Genomic DNA, 20,499 nt, shown 5'->3' on the forward strand with positions numbered 1-20,499 from the left:
CTTTTTCTTGGGTGGCACAGGAGATTTTTGATCTTGTCATTTGAAATGTACTGCAAGATCTATAATCTCCCTGAGACAATATTTTCTCACACAAGAATAAATGCTGTTTGAAACAACTGCATGTGTATGTCATCCATTAACCTTGTTTCACCTGCAAAACGCAGTAAGTTGTATTATTGGAGTTCCCCTCCTTTAGGTCAAGGTCTCATTTCAAGGAAGGATCTAAGAAGAGAAGATAACGTAAAGGTTTGACGTGAAAGTGGCCTTCTCAGTGTCCCACATCAGGGTCTTGCTCCTCCACATTTCTAAGAAAAGGAGAGGTAGTCTGCAAACTAAGTGTTGCAAGCTTCGAAGAATTTAATGATGCAACGTTTTGTGGAATGTCTTCAAAGTCATCGCCCGACAAAGACCTTGAAGATCAAGTTTGAGTTTTTGTTATGTATTAGTCCGGTACCCAACGGGTTGGACGTGCACACTTTCAACTACCTGACCTATTTCAATGGCAAAGTGTAGCCGAGGAAAAACGTCACTGAAAGTTCCTCTGAATATACATGTGTAGTGAGTGAGGGAGTTACTGGAAAAAAATAAAACAATATTTACCAAGTGTCCACAATGTATTAGTCACAGTGTACTCTAAACAGGATTACCCTGACATTTGACACTAATCTGTTAGGTGAGGGCTGGCCTTAAGGTCACACCGAGCCACTGAGGTTGTACACAGAATAACTAAATAATAAATTCACTGACAGTAGAAATATCAATTAAATGTTGGTAATGCTTGAGTTCCCCTAATTCGTTATGTTCTTGGATGAACATCCATGTAATATTGTACTAATTATAGTATAATTCCTTGAAAGAAACTCAAGTAAATAGTCATTAATTTACTATTGGAAACTATTCTTCGTATTTGTTCAGCTAAATGCTCGCCTGTAGACAGATTTCCCATAGTTCAGCTCACCTGCTATGCAACTTAACGTTACACGAGCAATTAACTGGAGGTCAACCAACTGTCCGTTATTCCTAGAATTAGTACCAAATGAAATGGTCCAAGAAACTCAGAAAATCATTACAGAAATACCAAAGCCACAAAATCAAGCATTACTTGCTGTAATGTTAATTTGTAATTTTCTGGTAGATAATAAATGAAGCTTATTCATAAGATCTCTACTTAATCAGGACAAATGTGGATTTGTGCAAACTGGGATTTATTTTATACTACTATAAACATACTCTTGAGACTTGAATTGACAGGAAATTCCTCAAAGGACACAAGGATGAGGCTAGTGTTTATAGACCATCTTTACAAAACTATTATCCAAAAAGATAAGTCGTCTGAAGTCACTACATTAAGTGTCGACTGATAAAGTACTAGAAGTATCTGCAGATAAACACTGCGTGAGCTCAGTGGCATCTTCTTGGCCTAACTAGACGACAATGAAAACACTAACAATGACAATGATCAAGTGAAGTGTGTAACAGGCTGGGATTTCCTACTTGTTTTCTGCACAAAATGTAACATAATTGAAATCTGATAAATAGAAACATTGGTGGGATACACAACAATACGATGTTTTCAAGTTCTGTCACAGGGATGTGCGACCAAATCCATAGAGGGAAATTTGCCAGTTCATGACCGTGTATGACACATGGTGGCCCATCCCTGTTCTGGCAGTTTCAGTTATTCCAGTTTATGTTGAGCCCAAAAACAAAATATACTTGCATATCCTGTTTTGTGACATTGAGATGTTTTTGATTCATACAAGAAATCTATATCTAAGAACTAGTCTGAGAAAGGTAGCTTAAATTAATTTCACTCCTCAACTTAACTGCGATGAAAAAGTCATTTGTGTGATACATTCACTGTCCGTGATGAAATTTTCTCTCTTGTTGCAGTAATGAAACATTATAAAAACATTTAAATATCATTGCAATTATTTTCTACCACAGTTCAATTTAAAACTTATTAATGCTGTTTTGCCCTGACTGTTTCTGATTGAAAGCAGTGATGTAATGACATGCTTTCTTGTTAAGGTAAAGAAATAATAACAGTTTTAAAAAAGTTCATTCCTTCTTAAATACTGTAAAACGTTTGTAGTGTTTAATTCCAGTAGTCAATGTCAGTCCAACAAGTGTCAAAAGGGTTCAAAAAAATATCTTGGAACCAGTGTACAAACTATTGTTGAATGAGGCGGAGCAACTATTGTAGCACTAAGAGAGTCCTATAGAAGGGATAAGACGCCGTTGTCTGTGGAGTCTTGCTGGTCAGATTTCCCACCTCGAGAGCTCTTGCTGGGGTTTGGTGTGGTTGAATACTTTGGGGGGTATCTGATGAAGAGACGGTCCTCCTCCTTTTTAATCCACCTTAGAAGCTTAGTGATAGCAGTAATAGCACAGGCCTTTGTCACCAGGGGACTGAAGCAGGTATACAGCTCAAATTTACTTGTGACCTACAGCAGAGAAGAAGAATTGACATTTTAGGTGCGTTTTTTTAAGGAACCGGAAACAATCAGTCTCTGTCCGCATGACTATAAGAATAGTTTGACATTTTGGGAAATACTCTTTTTCACTTTCTTACTGAGAGTTAGATGAGAGAGTTACATGACGAGATTGATACTTTAATATCGGTTAATTAAATATGAAGCTACAGCCAGCAGCCAGCTAACTTAGTTTAGCATAAAGAATGGAAACGGGGAAGCTGCTAGCATGGTTCTGTCCAAGGGTAACCAAATCCACATACCAGCCCTTCTAAAGCGCACTAATTAACAGGTTAGGTATATATATCACCGTTAGCAGCCGAGAAATAGTCCAGCACATAACCCTCAGTAAAACCACAACAGCGAGCTGTTCCCCCTGGTTTCCGGTCTCCAAGCTAAGCCAACTGTCTCCAGCTTCATATTGAATGGACAGATAAGGAGTGTGACATTGATATTCTCTAACTCTCCGCAAGAAACCAAACAAACATTTAAAAAAAAAAAAAAAAAAAAAAAAGTTTCCTTTAAAAATCCATGAAATATAGTCAGACACCCTTGTGTCAAAGACAACTGAAGACACGCAAAGACAGTATTCAGATGTTGTATCTGGTGACAGTGATAATGTATCAGTAACATAGCAACATACCCAGGCTAGCAGAGTTTCCCTCTCAGCGACGTGGTAGATGAGCTTGAGGGGTCGTGAAGTGCTGTGGATGCGGCTGTGCATATAACGATAAAGGTCCAGCAGTCTCATTTTCTCCTCTTCGCTGCCGTACGGGGCCTCCATCTCTGGGCTACATGTTGCAACAAATTGTAAGGGTACAAACAAAAAAGGCATACAAAGGTTTCACATAAACGAAAGATAGTGATATACAAAATCATAAGGGCGATGGTGCTAAATTTCCCCCATCATTAAAACTATAGATTTTTTATATTGATGAGACAAAGTTGCACAGCCTAACAAAGCAGTATTTCTGCACGTTGTAACCTTATTCTGAACAGTGCTATGTGAATAAAAGTATTTTTATTTTTTAAAGTGTAGAGCTGTAATTATTTGTACGGCGTATGCAATAAAACACCTAATGCTTTCAGTTCAGCTCATTACAAGATAAGTGAAGTGAATTGGCAGGATTAGTGGAAGACAATTTTAATTTCTTACCATTTTTATTTTTCTGCATCCTTTTAACTGGAAGCTCATTTCAAAAACCCTCATATTCTGAACAGGAAACTTTAATTTGTAAACATCTACCACTCTAAGCTGTATTTTTTTTTTTCTTAGAGGAAATGGTTTCACACTTCCTCGTATACAAGGTATACACATTGTGCACAAGCCATGGCCTTTGTATAAAACATTGATTGTCTCATCCTGTAGTTGCATAGATCATGACAGAAACACAAACACACACACACACACACCTGGTGAACTGAGTGAGCTGGCGGTAGTTGTCTGGCACATCAAAGGGCTTGTACATGAAGTGTCTGAGGTCTGAGACGCCCACCTGGCTCACGCTGTACGAATGGACTTTGTCAATGAGGCTCAGGGAGTTCTGCGCCATCATGGCCTCCTCTATCTTCCTTTTGCACTCAGCTACAGCGTAGAAAGCCTCCTTGTCTGTCGAGAGCAGCAGCAAGCAAACAGTGCATTCTGGAGGGTCCAGGTAAGAAATGTATGCATAAAAGTAACAGTCAGGATTAAAGAGGGGAAGGCAGATGGGAGTCCAGATCTCCCCAGCCTGAAAGGCAGAGGAGGCTCCGATGAGGTTGAGCAGGAGATGAATGTCAGCGGGCTCCAGCCTGGTGTCCTCGATGACTGTCTTTTCTTGGACGATGGTGAGCAGCTGGTTCTTGGCAATGAGGATGGAGAAAACCAGATTGGGGGTGATCGCTTTCTGCAGGATCTGGCTGAGATTGTCCCTGAGAGAGGAGGCTAAAGGCAAGCAGTGTACTGCTGCAAGCAGGAAGCTGGGGTCAGAATCCACCAGGTTGAGAAGACCGTCCAGGATCTTCTCTGAGCCAGCCAGGAGTCTCCTCAGGTCGTAGTTTTTCTTGTGTTCAAAGATGCGGGATATGCTGGCCTGGGTGAGCATGCTGATGATCTGATAGTACACATAGAGGAGCTCTCCACACAGCTGCTGCTCAGTCTGCCGACTGCTAGAGACGCACACCAGCACTAGGGGCCCTTTCTGTAAGAACACCACGGTGTGCTCCTCTGACGGATGGAAGAAAAGACAGCAAATATTAAAGGACAATACTGAAAGTAACGGTGAATGTCTACTAACAATGCCCCCATTGATCAACAGCTCTGCACTAAAAAATTTCAGACATGCTGTGGACATGGAAATTAGTGCATTTTTCAAAATAAAATGTTGTACTTCAAATTAATACAAAGTAAATGTAAAATAATTCTGTAAATGCATTAACCTCTCTTTGCTCATTGTATTTCTCAATGGTGCAGCACTTTTTGTCAATTGGTAATAATTAACTTGCCCTCTAAACAAAGCTAAAGTGTCCGCTCCAACACACAATCCTCCAAAATGTCTACACTTGCTCTTATTTTGTAAATAGAAAATTACATTTACAATACAAAAAGTTACAAAAGTTATGTGAAAATGTTCTCACCTGAATAGACTGAGCGAATGATATTATCTCCACTTTGAACAAAGGAAACCAGCGCCATCATGACTCCCATTGTAGATGAAAGAGCCTCTTCACTGCCGTATCGGGAATAGATGGGTTTACCTGCTTCACTCAGCACAAAAACATGCTTCCTGTGCTGCCGCCAGCTGTCAGCTGTCACATCCTCATCACGATGAGACATAAAAGCAGGATATTCCTGGGTGCCTGCCTCCAACAAGGGAGATGACCTTCCCTTCACACCTATTCCTTGCTCCTCCAGCTTGGCCTTGGCCAACATTGTAACGACAAACTCCCCAGAGTCGCTCTGGTCATTGTCAGCTGCAGCATCCTCGGTTCCTCGGTCAGGCGGCTGGGTGGACACATTGTTCTGACACTCAGAGTTGTCTGTCTCCTCAGTCTGTAGCTTTGTTACGTGGTCAGAATGGGGCTCTGCATCCAGACTCTTCTCCTCTGCAGTAACATCTGACAGGAGTGAATCCGGAGGCTCCTCTTTGTTAACAGTGGTAACGTTACTGTCCTTACTCTCCACTGGATCAGGAAACATGTGATTCCCCAATAGGGAAAGAGAAGTCGCCAAAGTTTCAGCTAAAATGAAAACAATTAAATTATGAAATTAATGATAAAAATTAGGAAATGTGAGCTAAAAATGTGAATAGCTTTAATAAAAGATTTCCTAATTTACCAGGTGGATTGCTCTCACAGGGTGGATCACAAATCTTTACTCCCTGTGCCTCTCCTTCTTGATGATTGTCTCTCTCCATGATACCATCCCAGTCACTGGAGATGTAATAAAGAACATACTACAACCAAACAATTCAGAATAAACAGCTTCATAACTAATGTATTTCAGTAGTTGTAGCTGAACCTTGCATGCATTTCAATCTCTTATGAATAGGAGCACTGGCGCAATGGTCAGATCACATGATTACACAGGAAAACTGGTTACAGAAAATCACAACTTCAAGATACAAAACAGACTCTGGAATTTAACTCTGACCGCAACTTCCAGCAGCCTGGCTAATGTTACACTGCAGATAGACGGCAGTCGGTTGGACGGAGAGACGAACTGTTATTGACCGCCAGAACTGGAACTAACGTTTGTTTAACTTACTTGTAAAGCTAATATAAGTTTTTCTGCTAACCTGCTCACCGTCAAGAAAGCTTACTTTTTCATTATGATGAATACTTGACAGTGAATTCCGATGCAACTCAGTAAACGCTGGCTGTAGTTACATGGCTAACATTGCCTGCTAGCAAGCGACACACACAGATCAATTTCATGGCCTTGGCTTAACAGTGAAAATGCAAGCAATCGTGGCCAGCTAAAATTATACGGTAAAAGACAAAGAATAAAACTTACGTTTTTGTACCGTCAAAATGTCGGGTTGAATATCTAATTCGCTACATCAACTTTCATCAGCAGCCCGGCAACTGTCAAGAATGAGAAGCAGAAAACAAATTTTCCCTGATACGACAGCAGACATCCGGAATCTCTGATGACATGCTAAACTAACCAATCGGACTGCTCAGTGACGAAGCTAGCCCCGCCCCACTGCGTAAGACCGTAACGTAAAATTGTGCTGGGTACGTTAACGTGTTTTTGGAATACCGTTGTCACTGACTGTCCGATGTGAGCAATGGGAGTCACTAGTAAACATGTAGCTACGTCCCTTTCGAAGACATGTTGATGTGTAACTAGCTAGCCAGCTAACGTAGCCAGGAGCTGTTTAGCCACATTTGTGTCCTTAGCGCCCCGTACGCTAACGTTACTCTGTGGCCTCATAGCGTTCCCTACAAAAATCTTAGGGATAAAATCAAATACGTTATTTGTTTACCTGTTATCCAGCAGCAACTTGTATCTTCAGTGGTATTTTGGTCGTCTGACAGAGGTTCCCTGTATGTCCAGGTCGATAAAATGTTTTTCTGGGGTTTGCGTAGAGAACACTATGGGATTGCTGAGTTTACAAATGGGGGGTACAAGCTAAGTTAGCTAACCAGTTTACCATTTTTATAGACTGTATAAAATAGGGTATTACTAGCATAGCTACGTTTTCAGTTGCAAAACTGAAATACTCAATAGTGGGATGTATTGACACATAGATACTTTAGTATATTAATAATGTAATATGTTGTTCAATAAAAGAAAAACATATAAGATAACACTATTTATTAGGACGTTTATCGTGGCGAGCTAGGGCTGCGCGACGTCAACAACAAACCGCATCAAACTCGGTAGCTGAGTTTTTTCCCCCCTTGGATCACATCCATGCCTAGGATGGCCAAGGCATGCCCCGCCCTACTCTGCCTTACTCTGCCTCTTATTGGCTTACCCTATCCTAACCCTAACCAATCCCACGGGTCTTGCCTAAACCTGACCTAACCAACCCAACCAACGAAGGGAACGAGGACTAGCTAGCTATCGTACTAGCCAATCAGAGGGAGAGTAGGGCCGGCCATACCTTCCCGATGGCTTCGCCATCCTAGGAAACGCAAATTCGCTAATGGTAGAGATGGCGACCAGGATGTCATGTGCTAACGTTACCTAGCCAAAGCGACGTTTTTTTAAAGTATCAATCGGATGAAGAGTTCACCATATTTATTCCACACAAGCTGAATAACCAGACACTATGGAGGAACCGTGGGATTTTGAGTTTTTTTCCCGCATCGCTGACAGCTGCTTGTCGTTCCTATCCGAATTTGTTGACGACTGGCTCGCCAACGATATGAGAGTCTCCATATTCAAAATCTTACTCAGCTGGTTAATTTTTAGTCTTGTCGCAATTCACTTTGCATGGAAAGTATACGGGAATACAGTCAACGATATGTATTATCGACAAGGTGAGTTTTCTTCGACCTTATCTCTATATCACTTGGTAAACTAGTGCCAGTCACGTTGGCTTTATCTCCGTCTGTTGGTGTTTATGTTCAGGGACTGGACAGAACGGAGGCACACCTGATACAGCACCTCACCTCAGTGGATGGTAGGTTTCCGAGCATCCATGTCGCTTCAAACAGGTAGATTATCCTCCTCACACTGTCTGGTGCTCTAAAACTTCAGTTAGGATAGCCACCATAATGGCAAAAGCTAGTTTTTGGATCTAATGCCAAATGTTTTTTTCTGATTGATTGAGCATCTGATAGTTAAGGGAGACAGCCAATAGTTAAAAACTTGAATGGATATAGTGTAATTACTGTATGTTCTCTCAAATGAAGCTCTTGCAACATGCAAACATAGCACAGATGGTTGTAGGGCAGCACATTTAATCGCAATTGTATCGAAATTAGTGCAATATCCAAATTGCAGAGGTGGCGCAATATTTGTTAATGGCAAAATATGTGTCAAACCATTCTGAGTTAAGTATTGTGGTGCTGCAGAGATGTCCCGTCCTACATATCGTATCCTACAGAATAAAGAAAAGAATCGCAAAAATCCCACTATAATCATTTTAATTTATTTCAATGTTAATAATTATAAATGAAAATGAGAATAATGATACAAAAACAATAATTCCCTCCAATATCGTGAATAATATCGCAATCGCAATTAGATATTTTCCTCGTACAATATCGTGCAGCCCTATATGGTGGTGGGGTAAAATATGTATATAACATTCTAGAGGTTTTATCATACTTAAACTTTTTTTTGTAGTAATAACATTCTGTTATTCTTGCAGGGAAAGTAAAGCAGGAGATCCCCCCAAGGCTCATCGAGATTAACAGGACAATGGTGTTGGACTTTGGACTTAATCCAAGTGAGAGCTGGACTCGTGTGTTTTGCTTATCATAAAGCATCTTCAGTGCATTCAAGATGCATGCAACTTCTGGTGACTGCCCAGAGAAACATCTGTTATGCATACCAACAGTGTCATACTGATATCCACTACATCAACTAGTGATGTGAGCTATTTATTTTGGCTTGTCAACATTTGTCATTGAGCAGAACTTTACTCCACATACATACTAATTTTTGCTTTGGTCCCCTTTTTTCCCCCAAGAGTCTTCAGTACAAATGTGACAAATATTGCTGGGTTTGTGTGTAAATGAAGGTTGCTTTAAGAACACTGTGATGATAACAAACATACAAATGTTCCATTCTGACCATGAGCAAAATAATTGGACTTGATTTGAATGATGAAAGGAACAATAGAATGTATTTTTCAAGTCTTTTGAAATACAGGTCCATGAAAATCAGTTCATATCTTTCATCTTCCACGATTTTTGTGTGCATTTTTAACCACTGTTTTTCAATAACATACTATATAAGGAGCATTATTTGCACTTAATGAGTGATACAGAGTGCCTGTCTAGAGTATTCACCCCCCATTTGACTTTGTCCTGTTTCAACATTGACTCACAGCAATCTCTTGTGTCAAAGTGAAAACAAATCTCTACAACTAATCAAAATTAGATTCAATTAAAAAATAATTCATGAAACAAACACATTCACCCTGTTAATGACACACCTTATATGCACACTTTGAATGAAAACAACCTGTGTAATCAAGGTGTGACAGATAATTTTATATTATGTATCTGAAAGGACCATCGGCATGGTGGCACTTCATGGGGGTGCTTCTGTACAGCAGACCATAGTGGCTTTTTATGGTAGAGGGTAAAATAAATGCCAAAATACATTGATACTTGAGGTTTAATATTTTTATATATTTGTGCTTATCAATTTGTTTTACTTTGACATTAGTTTATGTTAATATGTGTCAAAAAAGTGTAGTTAACTGGGATTTAATGTAAAATAAGATATATGAAAAAGTCAAAGGGGGGTTGAATACTTTGTGTGCATTGTATAGCCACCTTACAGTTATAATGCTGTTAGAATGGCAAAGACAAGTCGGTAATACAAGACAACAATGCAATGCACTGCAGTGTGTATTTACAGAAATATTTTATGTTGTACATAGTCCTTGTCAAATGAACTAAACAAAACCATCAGCATATTTTAGGTACCCGAAGAGACCAGCGGCAAAGCAGGAAGATAATACAAATGCAAGTTTTGTTTAAATAGCTTGATTGATATTAAATGTGTTGTTTTTTTGAAATACTGATGTCGTTGATGTCTCTACTTGCTAGAGCTGGTTTGTAAAAAAAGATTTTGCAGTGATTTAAAAAAAGATAATCAGCTAGTGTACTATTTAAGAGCTTATTGTTCCCAGGTAAAAGCTGAAAACAAAACTGTTCTTTTTTTTTATTCCACTCCTATCTCATATTTTGTGGTCGTTATAATGTAATATAGCAATACCAGTCTTGCTTTCATATAGCGTTACAAAGGGTTTCACAGGTACGGGCCAAACATGTTTAGCTAGAGTTAAATAGAGTACTACAATTCCAAGTTAGACTGATAAAGTACTTTATTTATCCAGATCCACTGGAGTTAGATCATTTATTTGGTGTGCTTTGGAATTATCATATGTTAATGGGGAATTGGTGGGATAAGTAGCATGTGCACATCCATCACATTGGTGCAGGTTAGGCCAGGTACAAGTAAGCGCTGACCAGCAGAAAGACATGTAAAAAATGTGTAAGAATCATTGTTGGTAAGGAAGTTGTCGATGTCCAGCCCCTTTGCTTGTGCCTCTTCATACACCCCCCAATCAGTGATGGCCCCTGCTGCCTCAGTGGGTCCATCCTGACCGTCAGTTCCACCACTCAGGAAGACAGGGCCATTAGGCGGAAGCTTCAGGCCTCTCAGCTCCAGTCCCACTCGCAGAGCCAGCTCCTGATTTCGACCACCTCGACCATTGCCTGTCAGCTCCACAGTGGGCTCACCTCCAGCTAAGAGACACGTGGAACCCCATCCTTCTGTACGCCCTTCACCCAAGACCTGCATGGTACGGCAGAGGTCCCAGGTCTCCACACCAACTTCAGGCCCCAGCCTCAGCAGCTCAGCGGCAATCTCTGGAGGAGGTTCCTCTCGAGAACAGGCAAAGCGGGCCAGGAGGCCGTATAGTCTGGAGACTGACCTTACATCACCACACACTCCTGGTGCCAGCACAACAGGGCGGAAACCTAACTCTCGGGCACGGCGACCTGCACATTTCAGGGCAATGCTGTTGGAACCAATCACAGCGTTGAGGACATGTCCTGATTTATTGGATTCATCTTTATTCTCCCTCCACCTGGGACTTGGTCTCCCAAGGACATCCTTTACTGAGGCTGGTAGAGAGTTCAACAGCTTGTAACGTTCAAGGACTGACAAAACTTCTTCAGGCCACACCTCACTCCACACTGTCGGGCCGCTGGCTATCAAGTCCACAGGGTCCCCAATTACATCGGACAATATCAGTGAAACCACCTTGAAGAAGATTAGATTAGAGGAGTGATAATAAAATGCTAGAACAAGTTCTTCTCCACAATAAAAAGCTAATTAAAGAAAAGTATGTTACCTGGGCAGGGTGAGCACAATGAGCAAGCCCTCCACCCTTTAAGAAAGACAGGGCACGTCGCACAGTGTTCAGCTCTTGAATAGTGGCACCAGCACCTGCAAGTTTGCGGGTAACATCGTGTTTCTCTTGCAATGAGATTGGTGGGATGGGAGCAGGTAATAGCGCAGAGCCTCCACCTAGACACAGATTCACCACCTTCTATTAAAGATTTACATTTCAAGGTATATGGTTTAAAAAAAAAAAAAAAAAAAAAAAAAAAGCAACAAGAAGATATATTTTTACCTGAAATCAGTACAAGCAGCAGGTCTTTCTCTGTCAGTTCACTGGCTAACTGCTTGATCGCTTCAGCTGCCTTCTGGGCATCAACGTCAGGCAAGTTGTGTTTAGCTCCCTCCATTACTCTGATGCGACTGTTTTCTTTTAACAAGAGATGGCTGTAAAGGAAGTGAGAAATGTTGTTATGCTGCTTAAACTTATTCTTGTGTAATACTTTTAAGTTGTTTACATCCTAAGGCTTTTGCTTACTCTTTTCCATGCTGCTGTAATGTCTGCTGAATCCCATGTGGCACGCTTATTACTCCTTTAACTAAATGATCCCCCACAATCCTCTCTGCCTCGGCAGCCATACCCAGTACAGCTTTTCCAAAGCCCACCAAGTGAAGGTTGTGTTTGAGTGTAAATTTGTGACCGTTAATAATAACTGAGTCCTCCTTGCGCTCCATACTCTGCCGGACCACTGTGTCTGGCTGCACAGCTTCCACTGCAGCTGCAAACACCTCACGTGCCCTTGAGTCCATTGACATTTTGCACAATGTAGGTTTTCTCCTGCTCACCAGGGCCAGAAAAGGCTGAGGCCGAAACAGGGAAAGAACACGTGCCATGGACAGTTCAGTGGGTAGCAGCAGAAATTGCCTGAGGAATTAAAAAAGCCATAGTTTATAAAGACAGTTTCCACAAAAACATGTTATTTTAAAAAGAACACATATATTGAATTGAGCAATGTGCAGAGAGGAAAATGTCAAATATTCTACAGTTACTACCAAATAATTTTTGTTTAGCAGAGGACACTTCTACCTCTCAAGTAAATGTTGAAAAATCAGAAGGTGAACTGTAGTATTGTAGTCATCATCGTGCACATTAACCTTCTCAGAAGAACTAACATTTCTGCAATTCTATCTGGAAACAAGGACTCAAAATTCAATATCTTCGTTTGTGTTACTGCTGGTCACTGCTGTACTTGATGGCGGTGAGTACTTTTCAAAAGTAAAATGATATCAAGGTGAGGTAGTTGCACCACTTGAATTACTGGTATGGTGCATTGAAGATTAAATTGCAAGTTACATTTGCAGTAAAGTAATAAATCTGAGCCAAAAACAATTGGCTGTTGCCAGAAATCTATATTCAAGTGTTTAAAGTTAATAGGCTCTACAGTCCTTTCACTGATTGGTAGCTATGTTAAAATCTTACCCATCATATAAATCTGAAGACTTCAGGAGTACACTTGTGTGTGTGGTGCTGTTGTATACCTATTCTATTCACATAAATTAATAATTTGTTCCTGTGTTGGCTGTTAGCTTACTTTTAAAGGTTTAATTGAAAGTGTTCAAACCATTGCATTCCTTTTGTGTTTAAATTCAACCAAAACCCTACATATAAAATAGCTGGTATCATCTTAAGCCAGTTACATGTGTCCCGCAATTTCTGCTTTCATGAGGCAGCCTACCTGTGAAGGTTGTAAACGGGATATAAAGCCTGTGGATTCCTGTGGAAGCCTGTTATGTGCGCTCCAGCTCAGCAGAAATCTGACCAGAGACTGACTGGAGATGTGTACCTTGTGTGTAATGATTGATTTGAATGGACCGCAGGACACAGCCAACCACTGATCATCCAGCTGTGCATTTGTCTCGGAAGTTGTTTTCCCCGATTGGGTGAACAAAAAAAAAAAAAGAGTAGTATCTAACAGACTTTGTAGCCATGCATGCTGCAGCATAGTTCAAAGGGTACACAAGTCGACTGATTGGTCATTTTGATCTTAGTCGACTTAGATTTTTGTAGTGAATTAATCATTTTTTTAAAGCTTTTTCATGCTGAATGAATGTGTTTTTGCATGATTCTTTGTGGAGAAACTCAGTTTTACAGATTTGTCCATTAAGTCAAGTAATAGATTATTCCAAAATCGTATGAGTTTTAGTCAACTAAGAATTTCTTTAGTCAAGGATAGCCCTATAGTTTACGCTAAATTAATGTGCACACCGGTCGCAAGTTTCTCTGAGTTGTGAAGACACCTGCATTCATGCTCTGTTTAAAAACCAAACATGTCAATGAGGCATTGTAAGCCTAAGCTTGCATTGTTTGTTTATGACAGCAAAGAGCCTTCTCACTTGTAGAAATAGTCGTCAAGTAAATTATATTTCATGTAAGATTTTGGTACTAAGCCAATCGGGACATGACAGACTTTCTTCTATATTGTTTCATGTCGGAAAAACCAGCAGCCAAACTGCAATAATGCAATAGGCCTATTTACGTCTGATCCTTGCACTGTATATTAATTTTCTAAAATGAGAAAATACTCCGTAGCCTACTTTTCATTTAATACACACAGAAGTAAACAAAATATAGGCTTACAATGTGGTTATTTATATAGACTATTTATTTATTAAATGACCAGAAAACGTGCTATCGTGATACTGTATCTTTATCGGGATAAGATTTTGGCCATACCGCCCTGCAGCCCTATTAGCTATATCATGATAGCCCTATATATTTATGTAGTAGCCTACTAATATAAAACTACATTATCGTGATAGAGCATTGTATCCATATCACCCAGCGCACAATTGGTAACACACATAACACAGACCCTTCACGAAATAGCGTTAAATGATTTATGAATAAATATATGTTACCATGGTCACCCTCAATCTTTTACACTATCCAAACAAATGTCTGCACTCTTGACATTATCAAAACACATGGGCTGTTGACATAACAGTTAAAGTTGGTTTATACCTCAGATCGTCGACGTACCTTTCTGTAAGGACAGAACTCCGGCTGTTATTTTCTTCTTCACTTCTCCTGCGTCCATGTTGCTTCCTGGAGCAAAACCTAGAAGCTGACAGAAAATAGAACAGGCTGACAAATGTGACAGAAAGTGCTGGACCAGAGCATAGACAGGGGCAACTGCTAATAATCAGTGCTAATAATGGTAGCCTACAGACAAATGACGAGAAAGGGACAGACTATTTATATGCAGAGTACTGCAGAAGGGTCCAGATGGATATAAGAGTAAAATATTATATATTATTGACTCTCACTCTTAACATATCATTGTTAATTCACTGGAATAACGCATTTTCTGTTGTTTCTATGGCTTTGAACTTTGAACTTTCATATATATCGCGATAACTATCACATAGCGTGGTTTCCGACCAATGCTCGTGTCAGATGATGAAATGCGCGTCACCGACGTCGCGAAGGCGGTGCTTTTCCCTCCCTCCTCTTTACTCCCGTGGATCTGAAGTATTACAGGCGGGCTTTCGACGCTGTTTTTGAACTACACTTCTTTAAAAAAAAGAACTCGTAGCACCATATAAATTCATATATACATAATATATAAATCCAAATTACAATTGGTGACATCTGCCAACCGATTTAAAGTAAAACGAGGGCCTGCTTCCCCTCAGACTGACCGAGGCCATCATGAAGCTGACGGACAATGTGCTGCGGAGCTTTAGAGTTGCTAAGGTGTTTCGAGAAAACTCAGACAAAATTAATTGTTTCGATTTCAGTTCAAATGGAGAAACAATTATTTCCAGCAGCGACGACGATTCCTTAGTCCTGTACGACTGCCAAGAGGGAAAGTAAGAGCGGTTAATGTTCATTTTGCGCTATTGTTTTTGACGTTAGCTAACGTTACTTGCTATGCTAGCTAGCGAGGCCTGCTGCCCTGCGATAATGCTCAGCAGCGATTGTATGAGATGTAAAACGTCTTCTTGCAACATTAACGTTAACTCTGTCCGTTTTGTAGCCATCGTGTTAGAAATAACGTTAGACCTTAATCTATGTGTTAATAGACTAGTAATTGCTAGGTAACGTCATGTTTGAGTTGATTAAAAAATACGAAAAAAACCTTGCAGGGGTGGAACAGGGCTGCTGCTACCAACTCGTCAATATCTATTGATCCATCAATGATTTTGAGTAGTAGTCTAACATAAATAGTACTGAGAGGATGTGTGTGAATGTGAACATTTGCTGCTTTTCTTATGTAATGGTAAATTGTATATATTAGGGTTTTGGGTGGACAAAACAAGCAATTTGAAATTGTGTCAGACATTTAGCACTCTTTTCTGACATTTTATAGACCAAACAATTAATCTATGAATAAAAAAAAGTAACCAATAATGAGCACAATTGCTAGTTGCTGCCAGAATGTATCAGATGTACAAGTTAAAATAGCAACCTCTTATCAGTAAATGGGTTTTAAAGCAGTGTCTTAAAATGTTGACCAGCAGTCAAAGACATCTTTCAGTAGTGAAAACCTAAAGATTTTAAACAGAAAAAGCGTTATCTGATCATTTGAGGCTGTATCGTTGATGTGTTCAGTCATTTTGTGAATGACAAGTAATAGAGCAATAGGTTAATTATAAAAAATACAACTAGATTATTTGTCTGCACAGATTAATATCATTCAGTGATTCAAATGCTAATTTTTTCCCCCCTCTCTCGTAATCTGATATATGGCAGACCCAAGAGGACTCTCTACAGCAAAAAGTATGGAGTGGATCTGATCAGGTACACACATGCTGCAAACACTGTGGTCTACAGTTCCAACAAAATCGATGGTATGTTGATGCACAAATACTTGTTGGTAGTTTTTGTTTGGTAGCATGAATACATTTCAGGTTGTGTCCAATATGGCATTGTTGATATATCGCAGAATGAAGAATTAATCTACAATCAAATATCCCAGTGTTTATTGGCCTGTTATGAAAATGTGATTTGTGATCATTAATAATGGGAAAAGTCATTAATACTGGGAATTTAGCGCTGTAGAAGTAGAAACATTTATTTCACTGTGATGCAGGAGAAGACAACATTTAAATCATATCACAATATTTACGATTATCTGAATTGTAAACATTATCTTGCCTTGACATATTAGTTCTATCTACAGTATAAGCTGTAGGGTACAGTGTGTTTTACTAATTGAACTGTAGTTGATGTATACATGACCCCTATGGACTGCTGCTGGATCGCTGGACACTCTACTCACTTTGGTCTGAGGTAGTTGTTTGTACAGTTTGAGGGTCTGTGATTCTGCCCCATACAGGAGCTAACTGTACAAGTGACTGCCTTGCCCACGGTTGAGTCAATTCATCGCGCCTGCCTGTAATCAATTTTATGTTTGGTTGCCAGCTTGTTTCTTGCTGTTGCTGGCCATGTTTAATGTATAATTTGGTCATGTTGTTATTGTGTTGTTGTTCTTTAAGATACTATCCGGTACCTGTCCCTTCATGACAACAAATACATCCGCTACTTTCCTGGGCATAACAAAAGGTGAGGACTGGATTTATGCTGGTCTGTCTGTACCTTGATTTGATGTGAAGTGTTGAGTTGGAAGTTGCTCTGTTCTCATGTTTTCCTCCTCTTCTTTCTTTAATGTGTGACCAGAGTGACGTCTCTCTCCATGTCTCCTGTGGACGACACATTTATATCTGGCTCATTAGATAAAACAATCAGACTGTGGGATTTGCGGTCACCTAACTGTCAGGTGAGTCCCCTTTTTTTTTTTTTTTTTTGTAATTTGATGACCATCCAATGGTGTTGCAGTAAATTGAAAATATACACGACGGATATAGCTGATATTGACCATTCAATTGACCGTCAATTTTAGGGTTTGATGCACCTGCAGGGGAAGCCGGTGTGCTCTTTTGATCCAGAGGGTCTAATATTTGCTGCAGGAATTAATTCAGAGATGGTTAAACTTTATGATCTGCGGTCGTTTGACAAGGTAAGAAGTGTTTGTGTGTGACCAGACCATTCATGATGTGTGTTTGTCTAATATTTGAAAGAAATAGCTTTAATTTAATAGGAGCAAGAATATTCATGGCGCATCTCGTCAACAGGGTCCTTTTGCAACCTTCAAGCTCCAGTATGACCGGACGTGTGAGTGGACAGGACTCAAGTTTAGCAATGATGGAAAACTCATTCTTCTTTCTACTAATGGTGGAGCCCTTCGTGTCTTAGATGCTTTTAAGGGTGCCGTGTTACATTCCTTTGGGGTAAGAGACGACTCATCGACGCGCACAATGTATGAAAATATGTATCACTTAAAAAGAAAAAGACAGATTTCACATCGAAATCACACAGGACAGTGTCACAGTGAAAATTACAAACGTTTGTAAAAACCCTCACACAGTCAAATCACACCCATTCAATAACCCGTTAAAACTGACGGGTTATTGAATGGGTGTGATTTGACTGTGGATCTGAAAACTTACCAACAAACTGTTTACTGTTGCAGTACTAATGTGCACAAATTAGTTGCTCATGGATGCTGTTATTCATTCAACCACAGGGCTACAACAACAATAAATGTGTATCACTGGAGGCATCATTCACCCCGGATTCTCAGTTTGTTATGATCGGTAAGTTAAGATCGCTCTTCATACATTATTTCATTTTCAAGGAGCTCAATTGATTTTGAATTCTATTAAAGCCATACATAGACAAACAAATCATAGGAATAGCTTGAAGTACAAAAATCAATTCCTAAATCCTAGTGATGCTGCAGAGGAAACATTTTGCATATTAATACAACAAGATCTCGGCTCTACTCAGTGATGTTGCAGAAGGCCAATATATGAAATGTCTCACAAACACCATTATTTTTGACAAATAAATGTGTTTTCTTCACAGACTTGGTCATCATATAACAGTGCTGCTCATGTTTTTTGTTCATATATTCCAGGCTCTGAAGACGGAAAAATCCACGTGTGGAATGCAGAGAGCGGTATGAAGGTGGCTTTATTAGACGGGAAGCACACAGGACCAATTGCCTGCCTGCAGTTCAACCCCAAGTTCATGACGTTTGCAAGTGCCTGCTCCAACATGGTGAGTGGGGGCTAAAAGCATTACTGAAAGAGATTTCTAAATAATTTCTTTGGAAGCTACATTGCAACAACACAAGTTGTTTTGGGGGAATTTGGTACCAATAACTTGACTGTGAAATGTGATGTCACTAAACTGAGCATTTCATGGACTTTATCTTCTTCTTAGTCACAGTATTACACTTTTGTTATTGTGTTTTTTGTAACACTCTGGATGACTCCAATCTAAAACTGTACGTGCGGGATACAACTGTGCGTAAGTGACTGTGAGCTTGTAATGTCGTTCATTTCGGTGTTAAATTCATCAGACGGGTGGCCGGTTAGCTCAGTTGGTAGAGCAGGATCTTCACTGCAGTATCTACACTGACCATTATCAGCAACCCTTCATCCAATGTTCCAAAGGCACATTCTGTTTACTAATCTGATATCATCTTAAAAGGCTAACTGAGAAAACATTGGAGAACCCTTTTGCAATTATGTAAACACATAATGTAATCTGAAAACTGCTGCCCTGGTTAAAAAAACAATGCAACTGATCTCAGCTGGTATTCTGTCTATAATGGAAATTTCTAAGTGACCCCAAACCTTTGACCGGTAGTGTAAATAGAGGTTTATTCCTTGATGCAGAAGGTCCAGGGTTCGTAAACCCATAAACAATCTTTAAAAATTTTTTAAATCAGGCGGAAAAAATTGCAAAGCAAGACGACGATATAAATTAGATATACATATTTATATTAAAAAAAGAACAGCGAAACTTCACCTTTTACGGGACTACACATGCACACAAAAACCTCAGCAAACACAAAATGGTTCTTAAGTGATGAAACATTTTGAATGCTTTATCTTTCAGGCATTCTGGCTCCCGACCATCGATGACTGATTGCGACAAAGTGAAGGCAAGGCTTCCGTTGAAGGCCAAAGTCAAAGTGAGCAGCAGGGGTCAGCACAGCCAGCTCATTGTAAATTACACAGGAAGCGTTAAATTCAAATTGTACATAAGTAGTTTGCAAAAATGGATCATTTGTCTATTCTTTTTTTATATTTCTATTTAACATTAAACTGTTTCTTTGTAAGATGTTTGTTTTGTCAACTTATTATTGTGTTGTGGTTTGTGAACAAAGTCATGGAGAGATCCAGTGTGGCCAGAAATACTTATCTGATTCAGCCATTGTTTTTTTTCATTTTTTATGAATAATCCTAATTCACCTTTATCATCTTAGAAAGTCAGTTTAAATGGCCGAAACCTTAAGATTATATAGTGAACTTTATATAGCATCTTTGCAATATAGGTCACATTTATTTAACACTTTTGAAAGTACAAATTATTATTAAATGTTTTTTTAATCTTTCCTATGAGTTTTTAATTGTCAAAGTAATATCCATTTTTCAGGTTGAATTTCCAGTTGAAATTCTTGTATAATTTTTAAAGCTGGAGTTATTAGGAACCTTAAATATAGTAGTTTTAAATCTGTGGACCGGAGATTGGGAAAATGCTGTCACCATGTCCGGCTGATTTGTGACGGCAAAAACATCTTACACAATCTGTTGACCATCACGGTTGTCATGTGTCGAGTAAATTGAGATTGACAAAGTTCAATATGTTGGGTAAACTTTCCAAAACAATATGCACCTTTTTAAATAAGATGTAACTGCTGCTTTTGTGCGATTTTTTTATTTTTTTTTTCCCCAACCTCAGCCCAAATCATTGTGATTTATAATTCATAAATGGCCAGATATTGGGGGGTTTTGCTCAAACAACATACAACTAATGAGCTAATAAGCTTGCTCATTTGATTTGAATTCTTCTTGGGACAGAAGTTTGTAATTAGTTTTGCAGGTCAAGGTCTCTTCCTCCAGGTCCTGGTGTGTGGTGGGGGTGTCACA

The 20,499-nt window shown here is 39.5% G+C and overlaps 4 protein-coding genes across 11 annotated transcripts; 2 read left to right on the plus strand and 2 right to left on the minus strand.

Annotated features, from left to right (window-relative positions):
- Positions 1-1,187: 1,187 nt before the first annotated feature.
- Positions 1,188-8,013, minus strand: mon1bb (MON1 secretory trafficking family member Bb). Of its 3 annotated transcripts, XM_028576415.1 has the most exons (7): positions 6,944-8,012; positions 6,469-6,539; positions 5,791-5,885; positions 5,091-5,693; positions 3,888-4,680; positions 3,118-3,265; positions 1,188-2,447 (listed from the first exon to the last, which is right to left on the minus strand). In XM_028576415.1, exons 3-7 carry the CDS (start codon positions 5,867-5,869, stop codon positions 2,220-2,222), a joined length of 1,851 nt encoding a protein of 616 aa, XP_028432216.1. In that variant the 5' UTR covers positions 5,870-5,885; positions 6,469-6,539; positions 6,944-8,012; the 3' UTR covers positions 1,188-2,219. The 3 variants fall into 3 exon arrangements, with proteins under 3 accessions (XP_028432216.1, XP_028432217.1, XP_028432215.1); XM_028576416.1 differs by lacking the exon at positions 6,469-6,539 and having other exon boundaries at positions 6,944-8,013; XM_028576414.1 differs by lacking the exon at positions 6,944-8,012 and having other exon boundaries at positions 6,469-6,834.
- Positions 7,350-10,162, plus strand: tcta (T cell leukemia translocation altered). 2 transcript variants are annotated; one of them, XM_028576426.1, is made up of 3 exons: positions 7,350-7,946; positions 8,038-8,123; positions 8,783-10,162. In XM_028576426.1, exons 1-2 carry the CDS (start codon positions 7,736-7,738, stop codon positions 8,091-8,093), a joined length of 267 nt encoding a protein of 88 aa, XP_028432227.1. In that variant the 5' UTR covers positions 7,350-7,735; the 3' UTR covers positions 8,094-8,123; positions 8,783-10,162. The 2 variants fall into 2 exon arrangements, with proteins under 2 accessions (XP_028432227.1, XP_028432226.1); XM_028576425.1 differs by having other exon boundaries at positions 7,357-7,946; positions 8,038-8,089.
- On the minus strand, positions 9,750-14,959 carry glyctk (glycerate kinase). Of its 5 annotated transcripts, none has more exons than XM_028576421.1 (6): positions 14,821-14,959; positions 14,534-14,618; positions 12,340-12,418; positions 11,789-11,940; positions 11,507-11,682; positions 9,750-11,415 (listed from the first exon to the last, which is right to left on the minus strand). In XM_028576421.1, exons 1-6 carry the CDS (start codon positions 14,827-14,829, stop codon positions 10,534-10,536), a joined length of 1,383 nt encoding a protein of 460 aa, XP_028432222.1. In that variant the 5' UTR covers positions 14,830-14,959; the 3' UTR covers positions 9,750-10,533. The 5 variants fall into 5 exon arrangements, with proteins under 5 accessions (XP_028432222.1, XP_028432223.1, XP_028432218.1 ...); XM_028576422.1 differs by having other exon boundaries at positions 14,747-14,827; XM_028576417.1 differs by lacking the exon at positions 14,821-14,959 and having other exon boundaries at positions 12,032-12,418; positions 14,534-14,736.
- wdr82 (WD repeat domain 82) lies at positions 14,950-19,691 on the plus strand. Its single transcript, XM_028576424.1, has 9 exons — positions 14,950-15,366; positions 16,250-16,347; positions 16,996-17,062; positions 17,177-17,276; positions 17,400-17,516; positions 17,632-17,787; positions 18,084-18,153; positions 18,477-18,619; positions 19,466-19,691. Exons 1-9 carry the CDS (start codon positions 15,206-15,208, stop codon positions 19,493-19,495), a joined length of 942 nt encoding a protein of 313 aa, XP_028432225.1. The 5' UTR covers positions 14,950-15,205; the 3' UTR covers positions 19,496-19,691.
- The last annotated feature ends 808 nt before the right edge of the window (positions 19,692-20,499 follow it).

The sequence above is a fragment of the Perca flavescens genome, chromosome 4 (genome assembly GCF_004354835.1).
Source record: "Perca flavescens isolate YP-PL-M2 chromosome 4, PFLA_1.0, whole genome shotgun sequence".
NCBI classification, from domain to species: domain Eukaryota; kingdom Metazoa; phylum Chordata; class Actinopteri; order Perciformes; family Percidae; genus Perca; species Perca flavescens.

Bases quoted from the DNA above. Each gene is read 5' to 3' on its own strand.
- mon1bb (XM_028576416.1), bottom strand. From the start codon at position 5,869: ATGGAGAGAGACAATCATCAAGAAGGAGAGGCACAGGGAGTAAAGATT. The intron at 3,266-3,887 runs GTGTGTGTGTGT...TGCAACATGTAG, and splicing joins CAGCTCACTCAGTTCACCAG to CCCAGAGATGGAGGCCCCGT. The intron at 2,448-3,117 runs GTATGTTGCTAT...TCTCTGCTGTAG, and splicing joins GGGAAACTCTGCTAGCCTGG to GTCACAAGTAAATTTGAGCT.
- tcta (XM_028576425.1), top strand. From the start codon at position 7,736: ATGGAGGAACCGTGGGATTTTGAGTTTTTTTCCCGCATCGCTGACAGC. The intron at 7,947-8,037 runs GTGAGTTTTCTT...GTTTATGTTCAG, and splicing joins CGATATGTATTATCGACAAG to GGACTGGACAGAACGGAGGC. The intron at 8,090-8,782 runs GTAGGTTTCCGA...TTATTCTTGCAG, and splicing joins GCACCTCACCTCAGTGGATG to GGAAAGTAAAGCAGGAGATC.
- glyctk (XM_028576417.1), bottom strand. From the start codon at position 12,387: ATGGCACGTGTTCTTTCCCTGTTTCGGCCTCAGCCTTTTCTGGCCCTG. The intron at 11,683-11,788 runs GTAAAAATATAT...ATCTGTGTCTAG, and splicing joins GCTGCTTGTACTGATTTCAG to GTGGAGGCTCTGCGCTATTA. The intron at 11,416-11,506 runs GTAACATACTTT...ATCTTCTTCAAG, and splicing joins ATTGTGCTCACCCTGCCCAG to GTGGTTTCACTGATATTGTC.
- wdr82 (XM_028576424.1), top strand. From the start codon at position 15,206: ATGAAGCTGACGGACAATGTGCTGCGGAGCTTTAGAGTTGCTAAGGTG. The intron at 17,788-18,083 runs GTAAGAGACGAC...ATTCAACCACAG, and splicing joins CCGTGTTACATTCCTTTGGG to GGCTACAACAACAATAAATG. The intron at 18,154-18,476 runs GTAAGTTAAGAT...CATATATTCCAG, and splicing joins TTCTCAGTTTGTTATGATCG to GCTCTGAAGACGGAAAAATC.